Source organism: Prosopis cineraria, unplaced genomic scaffold (genome assembly GCF_029017545.1).
Source record: "Prosopis cineraria cultivar Desert tree isolate PC_DT_omini unplaced genomic scaffold, ASM2901754v1 PC4, whole genome shotgun sequence".
Lineage (NCBI taxonomy): Eukaryota > Viridiplantae > Streptophyta > Magnoliopsida > Fabales > Fabaceae > Prosopis > Prosopis cineraria.
The window spans coordinates 37,938,859-37,959,819 of NW_026555335.1; the positions used below are offsets into that span (position 1 = coordinate 37,938,859).

At 32.6% G+C, this 20,961-nt stretch overlaps 2 protein-coding genes across 2 annotated transcripts; one reads left to right on the forward strand and one right to left on the reverse strand.

Moving 5' to 3' along the window:
• Positions 1–950: 950 nt before the first annotated feature.
• Positions 951–7,219, reverse strand: LOC129309010 (uncharacterized). Its single transcript, XM_054950357.1, has 2 exons — positions 7,089–7,219; positions 951–1,305 (listed from the first exon to the last, which is right to left on the reverse strand). Exons 1-2 carry the CDS (start codon positions 7,217–7,219, stop codon positions 951–953), a joined length of 486 nt encoding a protein of 161 aa, XP_054806332.1.
• A 3,683-nt stretch (positions 7,220–10,902) lies between these two features.
• LOC129309444 (patellin-3-like) lies at positions 10,903–13,422 on the forward strand. Its single transcript, XM_054951026.1, has 4 exons — positions 10,903–12,004; positions 12,099–12,223; positions 12,316–12,451; positions 13,010–13,422. The coding sequence occupies exons 1-4, from the start codon at positions 11,027–11,029 to the stop codon at positions 13,262–13,264; spliced, it is 1,494 nt and encodes a 497-aa protein (XP_054807001.1). The 5' UTR covers positions 10,903–11,026; the 3' UTR covers positions 13,265–13,422.
• The last annotated feature ends 7,539 nt before the right edge of the window (positions 13,423–20,961 follow it).

Consider the following 20,961-nt stretch of genomic DNA (forward strand, 5'->3'; position numbering starts at 1 on the left):
TGCAATAGCTGTTGAAACGCTGACTAGTCACAGCAGAACCACCTGGGTCGGCCGTGGACACAAGAAATAAATAGAGCCAGAAATAAAAGTTACATTTGGAGGGTCATCCATTTATACTCATTTTTATAAAGGTTTAAATTAAAAAAAATAATATTTTTTTAAAAAATTAGGCTTTCAAACTCGACTTTAATAGACCTTAAAAAAGAGCTTGAACAGTCCTTTTAGATCCTTCTTTTAAATTAAATTTAAATTTTAAAATATATGTTTATATTTTAAAATTAAAAATTTTATTATTTATTTTTAATTTTTAAACATTAAAAATTTTTTTAAAAAATATATGAAATATTATAATTAAAAATTTTAATTTTTAAAAATTTTAAAAAATAAAAAAAATTATAATAAAAACTTATGGATTTAAACTTAAACCTTTTATATAAAAGTCAGGTTTTTAAAAAATAAAATATTTTAAGGAAACTGAGTTTAAGAGTATCCCCTTATTTTCCAACTCTAAAAATAAGCAAGGTCGATGCTTCGCGGCTCGAGGAAGCTCGGCAGAATCATAGACCCAAGACTTGAAGGCCAATATTCTGAAATAGGTGCAACCAAGGCACCGTAGACACCACCCTCTGAGATCTCCTAGGTCACCGCCGGATAATAATAAATCTGCCAATTCTACAGTGTCTTGTAATGGAAGCGTGAGTGGAAGCAGATCCAACTCACCTACTCCATGTCATTCTCAAAGGGGAGAAATGAATGAATGAATGGTCAAAATTGTACAAAGATATTTTTATTATAATTAATCGTATATTTTTTATTAGTGAAGAGAGCGTTCGTTCCTTTAAATTCAAACAATATTTAGATGACCAAATAATAAGCCTCACAATCATCAGTAGTGGTGAACCAGAATCGGAGATAAACTAATCATCATTAACAATGATGATAACATTTAATCAGTGAGGGAATGGCTTGAAACCTTTGCTGACAAATTTCGACAGCTCCGTTTTCGCGATCTCCAGCCTCGTCTCCTCTTTCACTTCTCTAATTACACATTCCTCGAAGCTCTTTCCTAAAACCGAAGAAAGAACATTCAAATTTCCCACGAAACAAATGGGTACGATCGTCGAGAATAAGAGAAAAGGGGAATGAGAGTGACCAAACTCCAGGTGGCCACCGGGCAGAGTGAAGGTAGAGTTGTCGACAGAGGAGCAACGCCAACCAAGAAGTACGGATCTTACCTTCAGGAGAAACACCACCACGTCCACACTTGGCACCGACAGCGCAGCGTCAAAGCAGAAGGACGGGGGACTCCATTATGGGTCGATGCTGGTGAGAGTAAGGAGAGTGGGGGAAGGAGGGGGAGGAGTCAGAGCAAAAGAAGTAAGGGCAAGAGTCAAAATCCTCCTCCATCGGAGATCTAAGGACGAGCACGGCCATGGTGATGGAGAGTCTGGATGAAGAAGGACGAGGAAAAGATGAAAACAAGAGAAAAGGTCGTGTGTATGGGAAAGATGACATGTGGAGTCCAGTCACTTCCTTCACTTGCCACTTGTAAATTTATCAGTCAAAAAACGTGATTTTAACGGTCAACGTTTTTATAGGGTTAGATTTGGGCAACATTACGCTCTTTTTTTTTTAAGTTAAAAGGTAATATTGTCTAATAAAAAGTTTAGAATGTCATGCACACTTGGTAAAAAAATTTTAAAATAAATTTACCCTTTAACCTTATTAATTATGCTTGGCTGTTCTTTTGTTTTAATTAATTTTAAATTTTAATATTAATTTTTAAATTATTTCTTTTAAATTTTTAATTAATTTAGTCTATTTTTTTTTAAGGAAATTGGTTTGATTTTCAACCAGTTTTCCAGTTTTGATCGATTTTTTTTTTTTTGTCGTTGCCCACTTTCCTTCACCATTAGAAAAATTAAAATTAGTAACAGACATTGTAAGGTTGCTCTAACTAATCTACAATTAACTTTAAAATTTAAAATAATCACAAAAGTAACCTAAATGGATTACCAAGTTTGTTAAATTTACATAAATGAGATTTTAAATTTTTAAAATTTAAAATGCTATAAAATCATTAAAAAATCAAAATCAAAGCAAAACGTGTATATAAAAGCATGGATATCATATAAGACAAGATAACATCAAATTAGAATCAATATAACAAAAATTGATTTTAGCACAATTATGCTACAACATAAAATTTTATACTGTAGCATAAACTGCAAAACCTACAAGTTGTCGTGGCAGATTTTCTAGTTGAACTTTCAACACGCCTCAATTCTCCATTTGATGTCTGATTAAGGTGATTTAAGTATATACAGAAAGATTTCTCTAAACTCTAGCTAATGGCATTGCTTTTACATTCAAATCATTTCTCAATCAAAAGTTTGACACCAAAATACAAACTCACTCACTTATGCTTTTAAAACATAATTAGGATGTCCAAAACTCAATCCAAGTGTTAAAAACCCACACCAACCCTTAGACCACACTCAATGGACTATAACAAACTCGTTCAATATACCACAACAATCAAACAATATACATATCACATTTTCACTACTCAGCCCCTTAATCACAAAAACATAAGGGGAAGCCAAATTATTTAATTCCATATCTAAATCACCATCATTCACAAATATACTCACTCTTTACTTGTACAAGTATTTTGCTCTTGTACAAACATCTCAACTAAAAAGATACCACATACACTAGGGCCCAAAATACATATTTAATACTCAATGTTTAATGGTGTAAGTATAACAAAATATAAACATCCTAATTAGCAATATCATGATAATTACACATTAATTAAAAGTAATTGAAGCATTACAGTAGAAAATTTGATTCCTGAACCTCATAAGTCTTTCTCTTGTTCTGACTAAAGCTAATGCCTGTAAAATATTAAATGAGGGGTAAGTACAATCACTTGTAACTAAGATTAATCCAGCTTATACAAATGCATATTAATTAATTATAATGATGCAAGTGGCATACTCAAACAAAACATATTCACATATTAAACCACCCAATTCATATAGTTACAAAACTAACAATCATATAACATTAGATTGCTTAGCATACAAAGGTCACAACAACAATAACATGTGCCCTTCGTAAGACATGCAATACCACAAGAATAACAACCTTATGGTCATATAATAATATGCAGCAAAATACATATAGGGTCATAATACTAACAACCATGTGCCCTTATCAAATTATGCCAGACTATAATAACAACAACCATGTGGTTGGAATATGATATACATGATTAATGCTAACTTTATACTCTCTTAATACCTTTAATATAAAACTGGTGGCTATTTAATAGGCTATGTCTATAAACTCGAACTTTTCAAACCTTTCACTCATGAGGAGCTACTTAACTAAGGCTACTACACTCGCTTGTGCAACACAGTTTTCTCCAATACTAATAACTATAAGGTGTCGTGTCCTTAATCTAGCTTTCTTATAAACAAATAGAGACTACTTAGATTTAAGTTTCTCGAAGAATAAATGGGACAATCCCTTAACAATCATAGGACAAAAGCTACCTTCCGATTCTAATAGGCAGCTAACTTTCAATTCTAACAAAAGTTGCTAATACTATGTGAATTTATAACATCTACTCCCCTCCCTATAGGTTAACTCTTGTCTCATATGATTATGCATAATTACTCAACAAGTAACATGTATGTTCACATTCGTCAATAGCATGTAAATCACAATTATCATTTTCATCATAACATACTCAACATGTACATCAATTCACAATCTCTCCTTTTCATATGGATTCTCATACACTTTAATATCTACTCATAACAATAATTATATATACATATAAATGTCATTCACATCAATTTCATCACATCATATAAACTTATTTATATTTTCATAACTTGCATCAAATATAATTTTACAATATATCAAGATTTTCAAATAAGTCTTTTTCATATATAATTAATTAATCAAGTAAATGCACAAGCTAAATTTTTCCTGATTATCTTAAACTTTGAAAGGTCAAAAGTTACCTCTCAATCACAACTTGCTTTCCAAGCTAAAATCAAGCTCATTGGTTCTTCACAAAGTTAGTCTACAATTAACATTAACACATATCACTAATAATTATCAAAATCATTACTTCCAACATCTAATTTCATACTTTAATAACTAAATTTCTCAACTACAAGATCAACCTCACACCAAATGAGTTTATTAACTCTTATTAACTTCATTCAACCCTCAAGAACTTAAACACTCACTAGTATATCATCTAATAATTCAAAATCATTATCAATCATAAATTACTTACTTTCAACTCTCAAATTTAAACACTTTAATAACCCAAACTCTCAATTCTTGAATTTAATTATCATATTAGGTTTATTAGCTCCCATTAGCTTGAACTAATACTAACACAATCCTTAATCAACATCAATGGTAGCCATCTACTTTAAGTACCACCATTTACGGCACTTTAGAGCATAATTTCATCCATAATAATGAGCCCAAGATTAAAGATGCTCAAACTTATCAAAGCTAAGTTTCAACAACTTAAACAAATTTCATTAGTCTATTTAGATTGATGAGTTTAGACTCATAGTCCTAAGTTTGAAAATTATCATCCATTAACCTCAAATCTCACTTCTAAAATGTGCAGAGAGAAAAAGAGAGATAAGAAAGGCATTTTTAGGTGAAATTAAGCTCTAATCACCTTCAAAATGTCCAAAAATTCATGCTCTATCATAGCAACTACTCTCTTCATCCCCCTCTTTGTTTTTTGTGTTTCCCTCTGTTTTTAAATTATTTTTTCATTTTTAAAAAAAGATGATTTTGAAAATTATACTGCAGCATAAATTTTTATACTATAGCATAATGCTCAGTAGGCACAGATTTAATTTTTCTTTCTATAATTTGAGCTTAAGTGACCCAATTCACTTTTGGACTTAATCTAAAGGCTAAATCCAAACCCAATAGCTATCCATAACTATCCTCAAACTCATTTATATTTAAATTTATATATTTACTCTTTATTAGCTTAATTAATTAAGGAGATAATTTTTAAAATGTTACAGACATTTAGTGACATATCTTTAATTCATCACTACTTATATGTATTAGTGATGGAAATTTTGTATCGAACTAAAATTTGTCACTAATTTCAGTAAATTAGTGATGGATTAGTGATGGATAAATGATATCGTTATATTTTGATCAAATTTATAAATTTAATGGCCAATTTAAATCCATCACTAAATCTTTATATTAGTGAATAATATATTTAATTAAAAATTAGTAAAATAATCTTAAATATTTTATAAAAATAAATAATTTATAATATACATAGAGAGGTTCACATAAAAAAATTTCAAAATTATCAAATTGATTAATTACATAAACAATTTTTCTCTTATTATAAGCAAAATATGTAACATAAAATGAAATAAAAATAAAAATATTTTTTTATTTTATTATGTTAATTTAAATATAAAATAAAATTTTTACCATAAGAAAATATTTTAATTATAATATAGATAATGTAAAATGATATATACAAATATTTATTTTCATAATATATATCATTTGGTATTAAATGATATATTTATTAACTAATAATAAATATTGAATTATATATTTATTTGTTAATGTGTGTCTGTGATAATATATATTATCAACATATTTAAATAATATATATTACATATATATAAAAATACATTTAAGTTAAATATATGTATTCAATTGAATAATATATATTAAATTTTGCATATTAAGAATGAAAGGTCATCACAACTCCATTGACAAAAGATACCTCTGAAAAGAGAGAGGTCTTAAGTTTAAGATGAGGCAGTGTCACATTTAAAGAAAATTAAAATAGATTGTGTTCAAGTGGTGATGACGTGGCAGGTGATGAGTGATGTGTACTTGTGAGGTGACATGGCAGCGATTAAACTCACAAAATTTTTTTAATTATAAAATAAATTAATGATAGAAGTTTATTAATTAATGATATATTTTTTGTCACTAAATTAGTGATGGATTCATTTTGATTACTAAATTAGTGATGAATTTATTTCGGTCACTAAATTAGTGACACTATACTTGTGACAGAAATTAGTAACGGACAATCAATTTCTAAATTTAAAATTAGTGAAGAATTTGGCTTATTAATGATGGATTTGTTCATCACTAATTTTATTTTTTCCAGTGGTCTTGTGCTCGATTTTGAGGAGTCAACTAAAGCGGACTAAGATTTAATTCCTAGCTTAGCTAATTGAACCCGTTGATTCGGTCTGGTTTTTAAAACACTAATTTCCTTACTCTTTCTGTGTTGGAAATGTTTATTAGGCATTTAATTTTAAGAGATGTATATACAGTTACCCACACACAAAATTATTATTCACACCAAAGAATCCCATACATTAAAAATAATGATTATTCACACGAAAGCATCCAAGGTGGACATGATCTGTGGTATCTTATAACAGATTGGCAAGGACACGCATGACATTGCAGGCATACTTCAGAGTTTAGATTGAAGGAGAGTGCATCAAATCTACATGAAAATCAAGTCTCTCTCTCTCTCATCTAAAAACATTAGATATGCCTCTAGATTAAAAATATACTAATAAAAAAACTTTATCGTACATATTGAGGTGACTTCACCCATAGCAAGTAAAACACCAAAAATGTCCATTATCTCCCTTGCTTTTTTGTAAGCTGTGGAGGAAGACAAATTTCAACTCTCTAGAAAATTCATCATGTTTCAATTCATCATGTTTCAACTTTGTGAGGCACAAAAAGAAAAATAAATTAGTGTTGGAAATTAAAAGAAATAAGCAAGTATTTTGGTTAAGTAATGAAAAAAATTTATAACTTTTAATAACAATTTTTGAAAAAGATGTTGTATCATGATATACCAAAAAATAAGGACAGCAAAATCTTATAATAAGTAACTTACCTTTGGCATACTATTTCAAGTATGTGGAGAAACCATTAAACATTAACTTAATCATGGTTTGAGAATAAAGTTTGAAAAGAAAACATAAAGTATAGAACTAAAATATTAAGTTATATCTTACTTTATGTCTTGCACAACTATCCATAGTTGCTTTGTCAGGAGCTCCCCATGGTCTTCCAAGTTCTCCCATTGTAGATCTCCAACATGAACACATAACCCAGCCACATTTGCAGCAGCAAAAAATATAACCATTAAAGTATGACTATGATTAAACAAAATTTAAAAATGGCATACCAATTAGATGGCAAGTGGGGAATTTATTCATCCTTAAGTCTCGAATTAAAGACAACTTGAAGTTGTGGCCGAAAAAATTTGTGGAATGTTCATGTATTTTTGATGAAGGCAGCAACTCAATATGATATTTCTTATGAATAGGTTGACCTCCTTCACATACCGCCAGGTTTGTAATGGTGTATGTTTTATCTAAAAGAAAAATGTTCCTAAATCAATCCATCATCTCTAGCCCAACTATTAACATTTCCATTCGAGTATCCTTAAGTGATAAAAAGAAAGATAGAGTGCTGTAAGGCAAAGTTCAGGTTGCAATAGAGTATGAGTTAATATATGTTTCAAAAAAAAGAGTCATAAGTATTGTCACCTATAAATCGAATGCCATTATGTTGATAGATCGTGCTCGCTTCGAATAACCAAGATCGAGCTCATAGACTTCTTGACCAACGCTAGCATACATCTAATCTACTTTGACAAGTATACGCTAGGTTATCTTGGTTCGATCAAAATTATTGAGTAGAACAAAATGGTTCTTGTCTAATGCATTAATGTTATAGGCATCCATTCTGGGTTGAACGAAGGGAAAACAAAGAAAGATTAAATGCAAAAAAAAAAAAATATGGCCTTTGTATTAAATACCAAAAAAAAAAAGTTGATAGATGTCCTAATCAAAGGGTACGGTTAGATTGTGTTGAACTATAAGACCAACAAATAAGGACAGAAATTGTTATAATAACTAAGTAAAAAAACATGCAAATAAATCAAGAGAAAATACATCACATACCAGTAAATGAGGACATGAACTGATTATATTAAGTGACTATGAACAATAAAATATTTTAAATGATTGTATAAATGAAAATTAACTTCACCCAGTTTTCAAAATGCAGGATATAACTCTAAGATGAGTTTGAGAAGAAGATGGAACAGGCGACGGGCAGATAGAAAAACAACTTCAAGACAAATTCAATCGTACAGGAGGCTCGTCCCAAAACTATTTTAGAGTGACATTTTCGACGGATTGAAAGAAAAGGACACCGAAGGGTTGGTGGAAGGTGAGTAAATTAAGGAGAATCTTGCCAAGAGAGAGGAAGAATAGCAAATGGAGACGTCAGAGTGAGCTGCACTATTCAGACAGTGGGTAGCGTCAAATACTCCCAAACATAGGAGATTTACTTTACAGTGTGTAATGGTATAAGAACTTTGCATCCTTACTTTATCTTACATATTGAGGTGACTTCACCCATAGCAAGTAAAACACCAAAAATGCCCATTATTTCCTTTGCTTTTCTGCAAGCTGTGGAGGAAGACAAATTTCAGCTCTCTAAAAAATACCATAAATACCCCCATTTTACTTCATGAGCATTATGTTTTGGAACTGTTACGTATTATACATTGATGGTACGGGTCCCGTGCCTTTTCCCGCTTCATCTTTATGTATCTTTATATATATTAATAACATGAACCCCTCTTTTTCCCGAAATAAAATCTGTGGCTTCCGTCTTTTTATATATATATATTTCATTTATCAATTTCTCTTTCTTTTTCTTTTCCTTTTGAATTATATTCCTTTTCTTATAATAATAATACCAATTTTTTAAAAATTTTAATTTAAAATTATATCATAAATTAAATTTAATAATTATTTTTTATTTAATTTATTTACTTCTAAATATTTTTTAAAATTTCTGCTAACCTAAATTGATTAATAAAATTTAAATTGGGATGTTTTGGTAAAAGGTGAAGAATGTGTTGAGGAAGATGAGGAGGATGCATGAGATAATACCCAGAAACCAGGGCCTGGAAGTTATGACCAGAAGAGAAAGGTTGTGGGTCTCCAGCACCACCAAGGCTATCTCCTCCATGGGTCAACGCTCATCGGAGGCATCACAGAAGAAGAAGAAGAAGAATATGGAAGGAAGCAAGGAAATAGGAAGGCTGATGGAAATCAGTCAGCATATGACACGCGCACAATCTTTGTCACAACTATAAAATTTAACTGTCAACGTTTTCATATTTAATATTGGGTAAAATTATACTCTTTTTAAAAAGTTATGAGATGACGTTATTTCAATAAAAAAAAGTAAAATATCAAGTATTCCTTTTAAAAAAATTTTAAGGTATTTTTTCTTTTAACTCTATTATTATTACTATTATTATTATAGGAAAATTTCAATATGAAACATATACAATACATCAAGTAATTAGTCAATAATAATTATCTATTCTCATTATTTTTCTTTAGGTGGAAATATAAAAGATATTTTTCCCACATAATTGAAGTGAAGCTTTCCCTTCTATTTTCCTTTCCATCTAAACAAAGCATAAGTTTAGGTGAGTTGCTGCGGTAGCTCGAGGTTTAAAGATTAGAACATGCAAGTGATCATTGATCATGTGACAAATTTTATCTTAAATGCTTTCTTAAAAAAAATACCATTACCCAACGTCTGATTTTTCTCTCAACTATTTTAATATTATTGGCAATATGAAACTAATTAAAAAACAAATCATACGTTAATTACATAAGAAATTTTGAATTTGCACAGGTAAGATTTATGTTATTCAATAATATGATTCATTTTCATTGCACTTATTTTAGTTAACAATTGGATTTGAATTCTCTCCGTACCCTCCCTCAATACATTTCTCAATTCTCAATTCTCAATCCCATCCATTCATTTAATTTTATAATGTTAGATTGTTAATTATGAAAATAAAATAAATAAATTACTCACTATTATCTCTTAAATACTTTTGAAAATAAGTTTATGATACTTATTTATGATAATCATTAAATGAATATTATATTTATTTTAATGCCGTTATTTGAAATCCAACATTATTAAATTGAATAAATAATTAAATGAATGAATATGATTAAGTATTGAGAGATATGTTGGGAGATGGTATGGAGAGAATACAAATTCGATAACAACCTCCCACATAATATTCCCTTAAAATATGCATAACGAAACGATCAAAAAGTTATTATCATAGAGTTGGGCCTCATTGGGCTTGCAAAATCCGCTGTGGGCCCGGATCTCTCTCTCGGACCATCACATCGAAATGCAACTAATGGGAATGTCGTGAGCCCATGAAATGGTACGAGAGCCGCAATGCACTTTTGTGACCTGGTCATGGGAGACCCGTTAAAACGTCACCATGTTTAAGTTTTTTTTTTTTTATATAATTTAATAAAAAAATCATAACAAAAATAAATAACGAAAAGCATCCAAGGTTGTATCAACGGTCTCCTATATAACGCTTTCGATCGTCCAAGCCTGAAAAAATGTGAATTTTTGTAACGTTGGAAAGGAAAACGAAAATAGTGTGATTAAAGCATTAAACAGAGAGTGCTTGATTCTACGCACGCCATGACCTGACATGCTTAAATCGAACCGTTCAGAAGGCACTTGAATCAGAAACAATGGCGATGATGTTGATGGGGTCCTACGTTATGTAATCTTTTGTCTGTTACAACAGACAGCGCTGTGACTTTCGACTTTGGAGTCGAAAGAAACACCAAAAAGATGATCAAACCTGAGTTGTTTTTCTTAGGATTCTTCGTCCACACATTTAAATCCAACTTTGCTTCCATGATTACTCCACTTTACCGCACAGTTTCCCTCATGATTCATCTCTCTCTCTCTCTCTCTCTCTCTATCTATCTATATATATAAACTACCATCATTTTCCCTCAATCCCATCACTTCCATTTCTTGTTCCTCTCTCCTTCTGATAAAAGTTCATAGTTGCCCAGAAACAACCATGGCCGAGGATGCTTCTAAGACTACACTGGAACAAGCGGTGCTTGCTGATGATGTTTCAGAGTCTATGAAAACTCAAGCACGCTCAAAGAATCTGCCAGAGAATGAAGTTGATAAGGAGAGTACCATAGTTTCTGATCTTCCTGATCATGAGAAGAAGGCTCTCCAAGATCTTAAGCTCCTCGTCCAACACGCACTCGACAACCATCTCTTCTTTGCTTCTCCCAACCCACCTCCGTCCAAACAACAAAAACCGACCAACGACGAGAAAAAAGAATCATCAGCTGAGGAATCGGCTTCTCATCACGTGTCTCCTGCGGAACCCACAAAAGCAGAGGAAGAAACAGAAAAGACAGAACAACCTGCCCAAGACGATGAAGCAAAACCCAAGGAAGCTGTAAACGAGAGTGATGTCGCCGTCACTTCCTCTGTTTCCCCAGCAGAAGCAGGAACAAAAGAAGCTGAAAACGAAGCGGTATCCATCTGGGGGATACCATTGCTTGCAGATGAGAGGAGCGATGTGATTCTGCTGAAATTTCTGCGAGCCAGAGACTTCAAAGTGAAGGAATCGTTCGCCATGATCAAGAACACAATTCAATGGAGAAAACAGTTCGGAATCGAGGAATTGATGAGTGAAAAGAACTTGGGAGATCATTTAGAGAAGGTGGTCTACATGCATGGCTTCGACAAGGCAGGACACCCAGTATGTTATAACATCTATGGCGAATTACAGAACAAGGAGCTCTACAAGAAGACATTCTCGGACGAGGAAAAGAGAGAGAATTTCCTTAGATGGAGAATTCAATTCCTGGAAAAGAGCATCAGGAAATTGGATTTCTCCCCAGGTGGAATATCCACCATTGTTCAGGTCAATGATCTCAGAGATTCTCCTGGACCTAGCAAGTGGGAGCTTAGACATGCAACCAAACAGGCCCTTCAATTGCTGCAAGACAACTACCCAGAATTTGTAGCCAAACAGGTACGTACCACTTTGAAGTTTACACAGCATTTGACATAACATCTAGATGTTGTTCTAATGTATACTTTTTTTTTTTTTTTCTTTTTGTGTGTAGGTGTTCATCAATGTGCCTTGGTGGTACATGGCAGTGAACAGGATGATAAGCCCTTTTCTGACACACAGAACAAGGAGCAAGTTTGTGTTTGCCGGGCCTTCCAAATCTGCAGACATTCTTTTAAGGTAAAGATCAGAGAATTCAATTGTTTTTTAATCTTCCTTTTCAGTTTCAGTTTGAAGATTTCAATTTTGGCATGTGGATAAGTGGATTTCAGATACATAGCAGCAGAGCAACTTCCGGTCAAGTATGGAGGATTAAGCAAAGATGCAGAAGTCGGAAATACCGATGCTGTTACAGAAGTTATAGTACGGCAAGCGTCAAAACATACTGTGGAATTTCCCGTTAGTGAGGTGGGTGGGTTTTTAATTTTTTTATTTACCCCACATTGATCGTTTTCATTATAATAAGGAAGCTTTCCTAGGATTCCCCTGCTCTAACGAGCAACCTTTCCTTGGGTTTTGTTTTTGTTTCCTATACGTACAGCTGTTCATCGAAATGTATGGGGACCACTTTGATGCTTAACCCAAAACGACACAAGTTGATAAAGTCCCAAATTTTGAAATAAACCTTGTAAGGAATCTTGGATGGAGAGACAATATATTTTTAAAGAAAGTACCAAAAATAACTTACTTTACTTTTTTTTACATTGATTTGTAAAAGCCATTGATGAATCTTTAATACTAAATACGAGTGTAGAAAAAGAAAGAATATTTTGATATTTTTTACTAAAAAATATAATGTCTCTAAAGGGCCATGGTCCCTTGCAGGTTTTATTTTTATATTTGGGACTTATGCTAAATATTTAATTAGCCTTTTGTCCTTGTAGCTCATTTTCTTTTTCTCTCTTCTTGTTGATTGAAGTTTCATTATTATCATTATTGTTTTTGTTTTTGATTGGGAATTTGCAGAAATGCCATGTCTGTTGGGAGGTGAGAGTAATAGGGTGGGAAGCAAGTTACAGTGCAGAGTTTGTGCCAATCAGTGAAGGAAGCTATACAGTGATAATCCAAAAGAGTAGAAAGATTGGTTCATCAGACGAAGCAGTGGTCTGTGGCAGTTTCAAAACGGGTGAACCTGGCAAGGTTGTTGTCACCATTGATAACCCAAGCTCCAAGAAGAAGAAGCTGCTGTACCGTTGGAAGACCCAGCCTTGCTCTGATTGAAAATCATCCTTGTCACAACATCCGAGATTTCCCGTTTTGCTTGTTGAATTATTCTATTTTATATGCCTCTGGTTATGTTGTATGTGTACAAATTTGAGGAAATATTTGCGGCGACATACTATCATAAATTATTGAAGCTTGTCAGTTGAGCTTTTTTATTTCCCTTTTTTTGTTGTGTTTGGAGCTGAGAAGATCCGATACAGTGTAACATATTGGATACGGTAATTTTTAAAATTTTAAAATGAGTAAGGAAATATATATAATTTATATTTCAATATTTTATGATATAAGTACAGGTATCTTAATTTTTTTAAGAAAGTATTTTTAAAGTAATATAAAAATATTTATAACAATAAACTAAAATATTAATTTTTTTCAAGTTTTAGTATATAATATATAAAACGTTTATTATTATTTTTAAATGTCGGTGCATCGTAAATATTGTAAAGCTTGACGCTTTATGAGATCGAATAAGACAGGAAAAATATAGTGGCGGCTTGTTGGATGAAGATTCTCTAGCATGGTTAAAGAGGAGACAACAGAAGCTGAGAGTGATGGTTCGATTGCTGCAGTGTGTCCTCCTCACGAAGATGAAATGACAAAAAGATTCATCAACATCATGTAGTTTTGTCGTGAGCTTGTAGCCAATATATTTTTATTTATTCAGTACAACCATGCACAACAAGCCTTATAAAACAACAAGAAGCCTTTGTAACATCACACTTACATGGATTGCACGACATTTTGTGATTTATTATCAAATAAAATTTTAAAAAATTATTAATTAAGAGGTCTCATTTATTAAGGTGTTATCTTTAATTTTTCTTTACTTGTCTTTACAAGATTTAAGATTATTCATTTTACCCTCCTCACTTATGCTTCTTTCATAATCCTTTCTATACATATCCAAATAAATTTCAATGATTTCCTATCATTTTTTTATTTTTTTGTATGATAAATAAATAATAATATCATATTTTTTTATTGGTATATAGAGTAGGCAGTAAGCCCAAAAATATAAACTTAAATCAATATTCTCATATACATCATGCCCAATTCATCTTTGCGTAGCAATCAAGACTGTCTGATGGCTCATAAGGGTGAGCAAGTGAACCATGATGTTGATAAACTTGCACATACCCGCTCGTGTATAGTTAATTTGAGCTAGCCCGAACTCGCCCAAAAATAAAAATAGGTAATCTGAAAAAATATGGTTTAAAAAAATACAGGCAAGACGAGCTATGAGTAGACTATCGAATTGTCCGTTCTCGCCCATGTGTGTGTGTATTTAAAGTTTGTTAGATTGGATCTAAAATAAGCCCTTAAAAAACATACTACAAAGCCCAACCCATCAACTTCTTCCCCCTATGTCGTCATCATCATCATCTTCTTCTTTTTTTATAGTATTCCTTATCTCTTCTCACCCTCTCCTCTAGACTCTAGTCACAAATTTTCAATTTCCACTTCCCAGGTCAAAAACCTAGCATCTTGTCTTTCACTTCTCCCTCTCAAATCCCAAACTCAAGTCTCAACTAATGCTTGTTGGCCTCTCACTCATGCCGCACCTTTCAAGCATATACTCTATTGCCCTTCTTCTTCAATCTTCATCTAAAAACCTTACATCTCTCTACCTTGCTGTTATTGAACGACCATTTACCCCATTTACCTCCATTGCATGTCAATCTTTGCCTCACCATTATTCTCACTTTGCACACTTGGTGCCTTCCTAGAGGTTAATTTGAAGTCCAAGTACATCACTGTCCAGCTTGTGCTCATCTTCTCTTCTTGTTTCAATTAGTGTTTAGATGCATCTTTACTCATTCTTGCTCTCCCTTTATTTAGATCTAAAGTATAATAGTATGGGAATGACTTATAAAATTGCTTTGATAAATTGTTAGGTACTTGGATGTAATTTAGGAATTGTCAGTACACTTTGAAGATATTTTGATCTAGGTTAATTTAAGATTTGGCAACAAAGGCTTTATTTCTTAGCTTTCTAAAATTTAAGAATAATTTTTCTCTCTATAGATCTCTTCCCATATTTTTTTAATAATTTATTATTTTATTTTGGTTAAAATTAGAGTAAGTTCTTACTTCCTTTTTTTTTTTAAAAAAAAAAGGTTTTTGCACAAAACGAGCTAACCTTAACCTGCACATATTTGTACAGGTTGAAACAAGCTACATATGGGTATAGGCTAGCCTAGCCCTTTTGTGCAAAATGGGACGAGATGCAAGCAACCCTTCGAGCTAACCCATCTAGGCCGTTGCACAACCTAACTGGCTCATGTATGAACCTTATTGAATTGGATTAAATTAGTCATTACCTCACAATCCAATCCATACAGGCATTCCTTTTTTGAAAAGTATGCATAATTTTAACTTTTCATCTGTTCTCCACGAGTCTCTCAATTCTTCTAGTAAACTTATCCCCTCTTTAATATTAATAATCTTTTTATCCTCTAGACAACTGTCTAAGAATTTGACTCAATGATGACAATGTTACCCTCCATTTGTTTTCACATCATTGCATCTTCCACCAAGAACTTCCCTAGTCTCCTCACAAATCCCCCTATCCATTGAACATAATTATTTCAAAACACCCATCTACAACTTGCTTTACCATTCCTACCTTGCACCGCACCATCTGCGTTTAGTTTAATCTAACCAACCTTTGGCTTTACCCATTTAACACTAATGGTTATTTTGCAAATACCCTTGCAATGTTGATTTTGGACCTCCTTTTCCCAACTCAAACAACTAACAATTTCTCCAAGTCCACAGAAACCAAGATCTAATGGTGAAGACTAGATTCCACTCAACATCAGAATCCCTGTTATTTTCTAGGTTTAATAACACCTACTCGCACAAAGGAAGAGAAAAGAAAATTTGTACCTTATTTTCACACGTGAGATCATGCCATACTTGCCTTGGCTACTCACAATCCCTTATAGTATGCAAACTATCTTCTTCTATTAACTCGTACGTCAAATTGTAATGAGCATAATTTTAAAGGGAGAGCTTATCCTAAAAGATAAGCCTATTGGATAAGAGAGCCCTTATACTTATAAACCTCATACTACTTGTGAGGCTTTCTAATATAGGACTTATGATAATGTCACCCTGTCAAGAGCCAACATCCACGACGGCTTCACTCTATAGCACTTCACTCGGCCTTATCCTAGTAGCCACATCAAATGTCACGATCACAAGCCTTTCGGATAGAACTTACCCCCAAAAAATGTCTCATAAGGGAAGGGTGCCCAGCTGATTTATAAACCATATTTCACCAAATGTGCCTTTTGATGTAAGACTCATAACATAGCCCACCCCGCAAGAGCCAACATCTATAATGGCATACGCTCTATGGCGCTTCACTCAGCCTTTGGCCGATCAACCCCTTAATGGGCATCCCTTTCCTCAAACGATGGCTTTCAACGAAAGCATCAATATCATGACCATAAGCCTTTCAGGTAGAACTCACCCTCAAAAGGTACCTTATAGGAGGAAGGTGCCCAACTGACTTATAAACCACACTCCACCAATATGGCCTCCCGATATAAGACTCATAACATAAACACATAGGAGATGTCCCCAAAATCTTCCCCCTACAAACTGATGTTAATAAGCAATCACTTGTCAGCATCTATAAGCAAACCTGAACACTTCTTGGACCTTGCCACACCCATATCCTCACCCACACCTCTTCCTCCCCCATATCTTGAAAACCCTTTAGCATCTCATATGTCTTACTAACAGAATATTTCTCCTTCCCCTTTCTCAACCACTTAATGCCATCCTCCTCCTCTTCACTGATAGATGGTAGCATTGCTTGGATTCTAGAAGTAATATTCACTAGTAGCTAGGTTGATAATTGCTCTATTTTCCACTCTCCATCTTGTCCCACAAATTGAGCCACTGTATATTCTAAGATCCCATTTGGAGGATTTACTAAAGTCTTATTCAATAATGGACCTTCACAATCTAGCATTTATCTTTCCAAAATTTCACCTTGAGCCCATTCTTTACGTCCTACTTGATATTGTGCACCAATTCCTCCCATAGTTCCCCTAACTTCTTCCATATTGCAGAATATGTTTGTCTAACCGTACATCAGTTAGTAAGGTTCTCCTTCCTCCCTTACTTGGCAATTAACACCTGTGATACGAGCTTTTCAGGATTAGCAAGCACCTCCCACCCAATGTTTCCAATCAAGGCATCATTCATCTAGACATGTCCCTCAATCCAAACCCACCATGTTTCTTTGGGAGGCATAGCTTCTTCCATCCCATCGGATGAATCTTTCTTCTTCCCTTGCCCTCTCTCCATAGAAATTCTCATTGCATTCTCTCAATTTGCCTTCCAATACATTTTGGCACTACCTCATGCTGTATATGAAAAACCGAAATTTGCTGTGATACTGATTGAACTAGTGTCAAACGACCCGCCAGCGATAAGCTTTTTTGCTTCCATCCACCTAATCTTCATTGTATTTTATCAAGAACTGAAATTTCCAACAAACACACTGGCCAACTCATGCCGTCAAAAGAAGAAATCCATGCGATTGACAGGCCACATGGCCCATGGCATGCATGTGAGCGACTTATGAACATCATGGTTGTGGCCAAAAAAAAGAACATTATATAGTTACTGCCCAGGCTGCTCACGGATCCAAACCAAAGCTAATCATACAAGCCCAGAACTATGAAACACAACCACAACAAATAAAAATTAATCATTTGGTCGCATAATTTACTTGTCTGTGGCTCAATCTCTAAATTTTAACACACTTACAATTTTAAGAATTTAAAACATTAATCCTTAAGTTTCAAAACTTAACTAACTTCAGTACTCATAAAAAAAACTGTGTCAAGATTGAGTTTCAAATGAATAAATTTTAACTGTGTCAAAATTATAACATCAAATGATCAACTTTAAAAAATAAACATAAACACGCATAGCTCTATATATAACCTACAATAATACATAAAATGATTCGGACGTTCCCATCAATATACGTATATCTGGATTTGGATTTAATTATTTAAAATTATTATATAAAATGAATATTTATAAGGTATAAATGACAGAGAAAGAGGTAGCATTGTGGCATGAACAAAAAGGAAGTGACGAGGTGAGGAGAAGATACATGCCGTGGAACCCTTAGCTTCAGCCACCTCGTTTCTTAATTAGCTTCCACTAGAATTCCCATGTCGGTCGCGTGACTGCCAACCAAACAACCTAATCAACTTACGACTCTGTGCGACGGTGTCCAAAAATAATCTCTATTTGGCTGTGTTGGACTATAAATGTGCACGAGCATTGTATATCAGCACCATATTGATCCTGAATGACTGAAGTTGGTATGGAGAAGAGTCGTGTTGGGTTTGGAGTTTTGCTGGTGTATGTTGCTTCTCCTTTTAGCTTCTGGAATATGATTTCAGTACTTATGAATGATATATAGATTTTATATATATATATAGTGATGAATGAATGATGCAATGGAAACCCAGTACGCAGGGACTATCAAACAGCCATGCCAGGTACTGGTTATACTTAGTCACTTATGTTGTCATTCAACTTGAAAAACCCAAAGTAATTAATAAATTTTACACATTTGTGATTTAAAAAAGAAAGATCTTTTCTATAATTTTCTTTAGTTTTTATATTTATTATTTGTTTCTGGATTATCCTTATATTTTGATTTTTGTATGATGTCTAAGATATATTAATAACATTAACATACATGATTAAATAGATGTATTTTTAGAAAAAAAATTACAATTAAATAACTCTCATAAATATAGATAAATTAGTTAATTAACTAGTTGCAGCTGGGAGATACTAAGATGCGTACCTTTGCAACCGGCTCAATTTATTAAAACTAGAGCACCCGTGCATAAGCGCATTTTATATGGCAGCTTTTTCAAATATATGACATTCATTATTTATGATCAATTTTTTTAAAAAAAACTTTCATGAAATAATAACATGTAATAAACACATCCCCTATATTCTCTATACTGTCTTATATTCAGTGGGGTTGTTTAGCTAATTTATGTTAATATAATAATTTTTAAATAATTGGAATTTATTTTCTTAATGTACTTCCATCATCTAATTATAGAAAGTCGTAAGTGTATTTTATTACACATGGATACGTTTTTTTTTTCATTTTATTTAAATATTAGTGCTTCATAGACATCGTGTGTGTGTGTGTGTGTGTGGGGGGGGGGGGGGGGATTTTAAAGAAGCTTTTGGGATCCGGAGTGGGGTTTTTGGGGCTTTTAAGGCAGGAAAGTGGGTGTGAAATGGAGGAGCTTGATGCTTTATGAGAATAAGACATGAAAAATATATTGGCGACATGTTGGATCAAGATTCTCTAGCATGGTTAAGGAGAAGACAACAGGAGCTGAAAGTGATGGTTTGAAATAATGCTGCAGTGTCCTTGAATATTTAATTTATACCATCTTAATTAGTCGGTTCCACCCATTATATTGAAACGGATTTTGCCTCGACTTTCAGAAAGACGAGAAAGGGATTTGAGATAGGAGGAAAACACAAGATTGCTTTTGAGACTATTCGTCCTGTCCTGAATATTATATTTTTATTTTAAAAAATATGCATTAAATATATTAATTATATTTATATTAATTATATCAATTATAATTTCAATACGTGTAATTTTTATTTAAAATTAAAAATTTTTATATTGCTAATTTTAATGATACAAAGTAAGCAGTGCAGGATAATATCTTTATTTATAATATATTAATTATATTAATACAATTTATTTTTATATTTATTTATTTAATAACTTTTATTTATATCGTATCTCTTGCTTTATTTTTGAAAAAGTAATTAGTTTAGCGTAATTCAACTATAGAAGAAGAATAATGACTTGATATTATACCTGACTTATCTGTTTTTGTCACTCTTATAACTTAAATATCACTTATAATTGCTACCATAATGCGTTATACATTTGTTAGTTGTGATTGATGTAATTCAATAATTAATTTTAAATTATTATAATTTATGTATTTGTATTGTTTTGATTTTAAACTTAATAAATTATATGATTTAAAAGTTTAATGAATATTATTATTCAAATTTTTCTCCCGCATTGATCGATTTATAAAGACAATGAGAAGTTTCAATCTCATCCCAATCCCGTCCCTATTTCTAACGATATGGGATGACTTTTGAGATCGGCTACGACACAAGATAGGGGTGTTTCGATCTCATTTTCATTCTGTTCCCATCTTGTGAGTATTCCTACTTTCTTCGAAGATAAAATGACAAAAAGATTAATCAACATTACATTGTTTAGTTTTAATTTGTAGTGAGCTTGTAACCACCAGCATTATGTTGCAGATACCAAGGAAGCGACATTTTACTCATTCAATAACAAGAAGTTGATCGGGTACATTGCATTTTGCCCCAAAACAAAATACATGAATTATATGATATCAGTGTGATTTTTAATCAATCAGAAATCTTTAAGTTTTTAAAAAAATTCTTAATCAAAAAGTTTCAATTAATAACTTTTATAAGTGTTTTTACTCTTTTTTTTTTCAATAGATATCATACCTATTTTTTTTCGTATAATAAATAATAATATCGTACTTTACCAACGAACACACTGAGCGACTCATGGCGTCGAATGAAGAAATCCGTGTGATTTACAGGCCCCATGG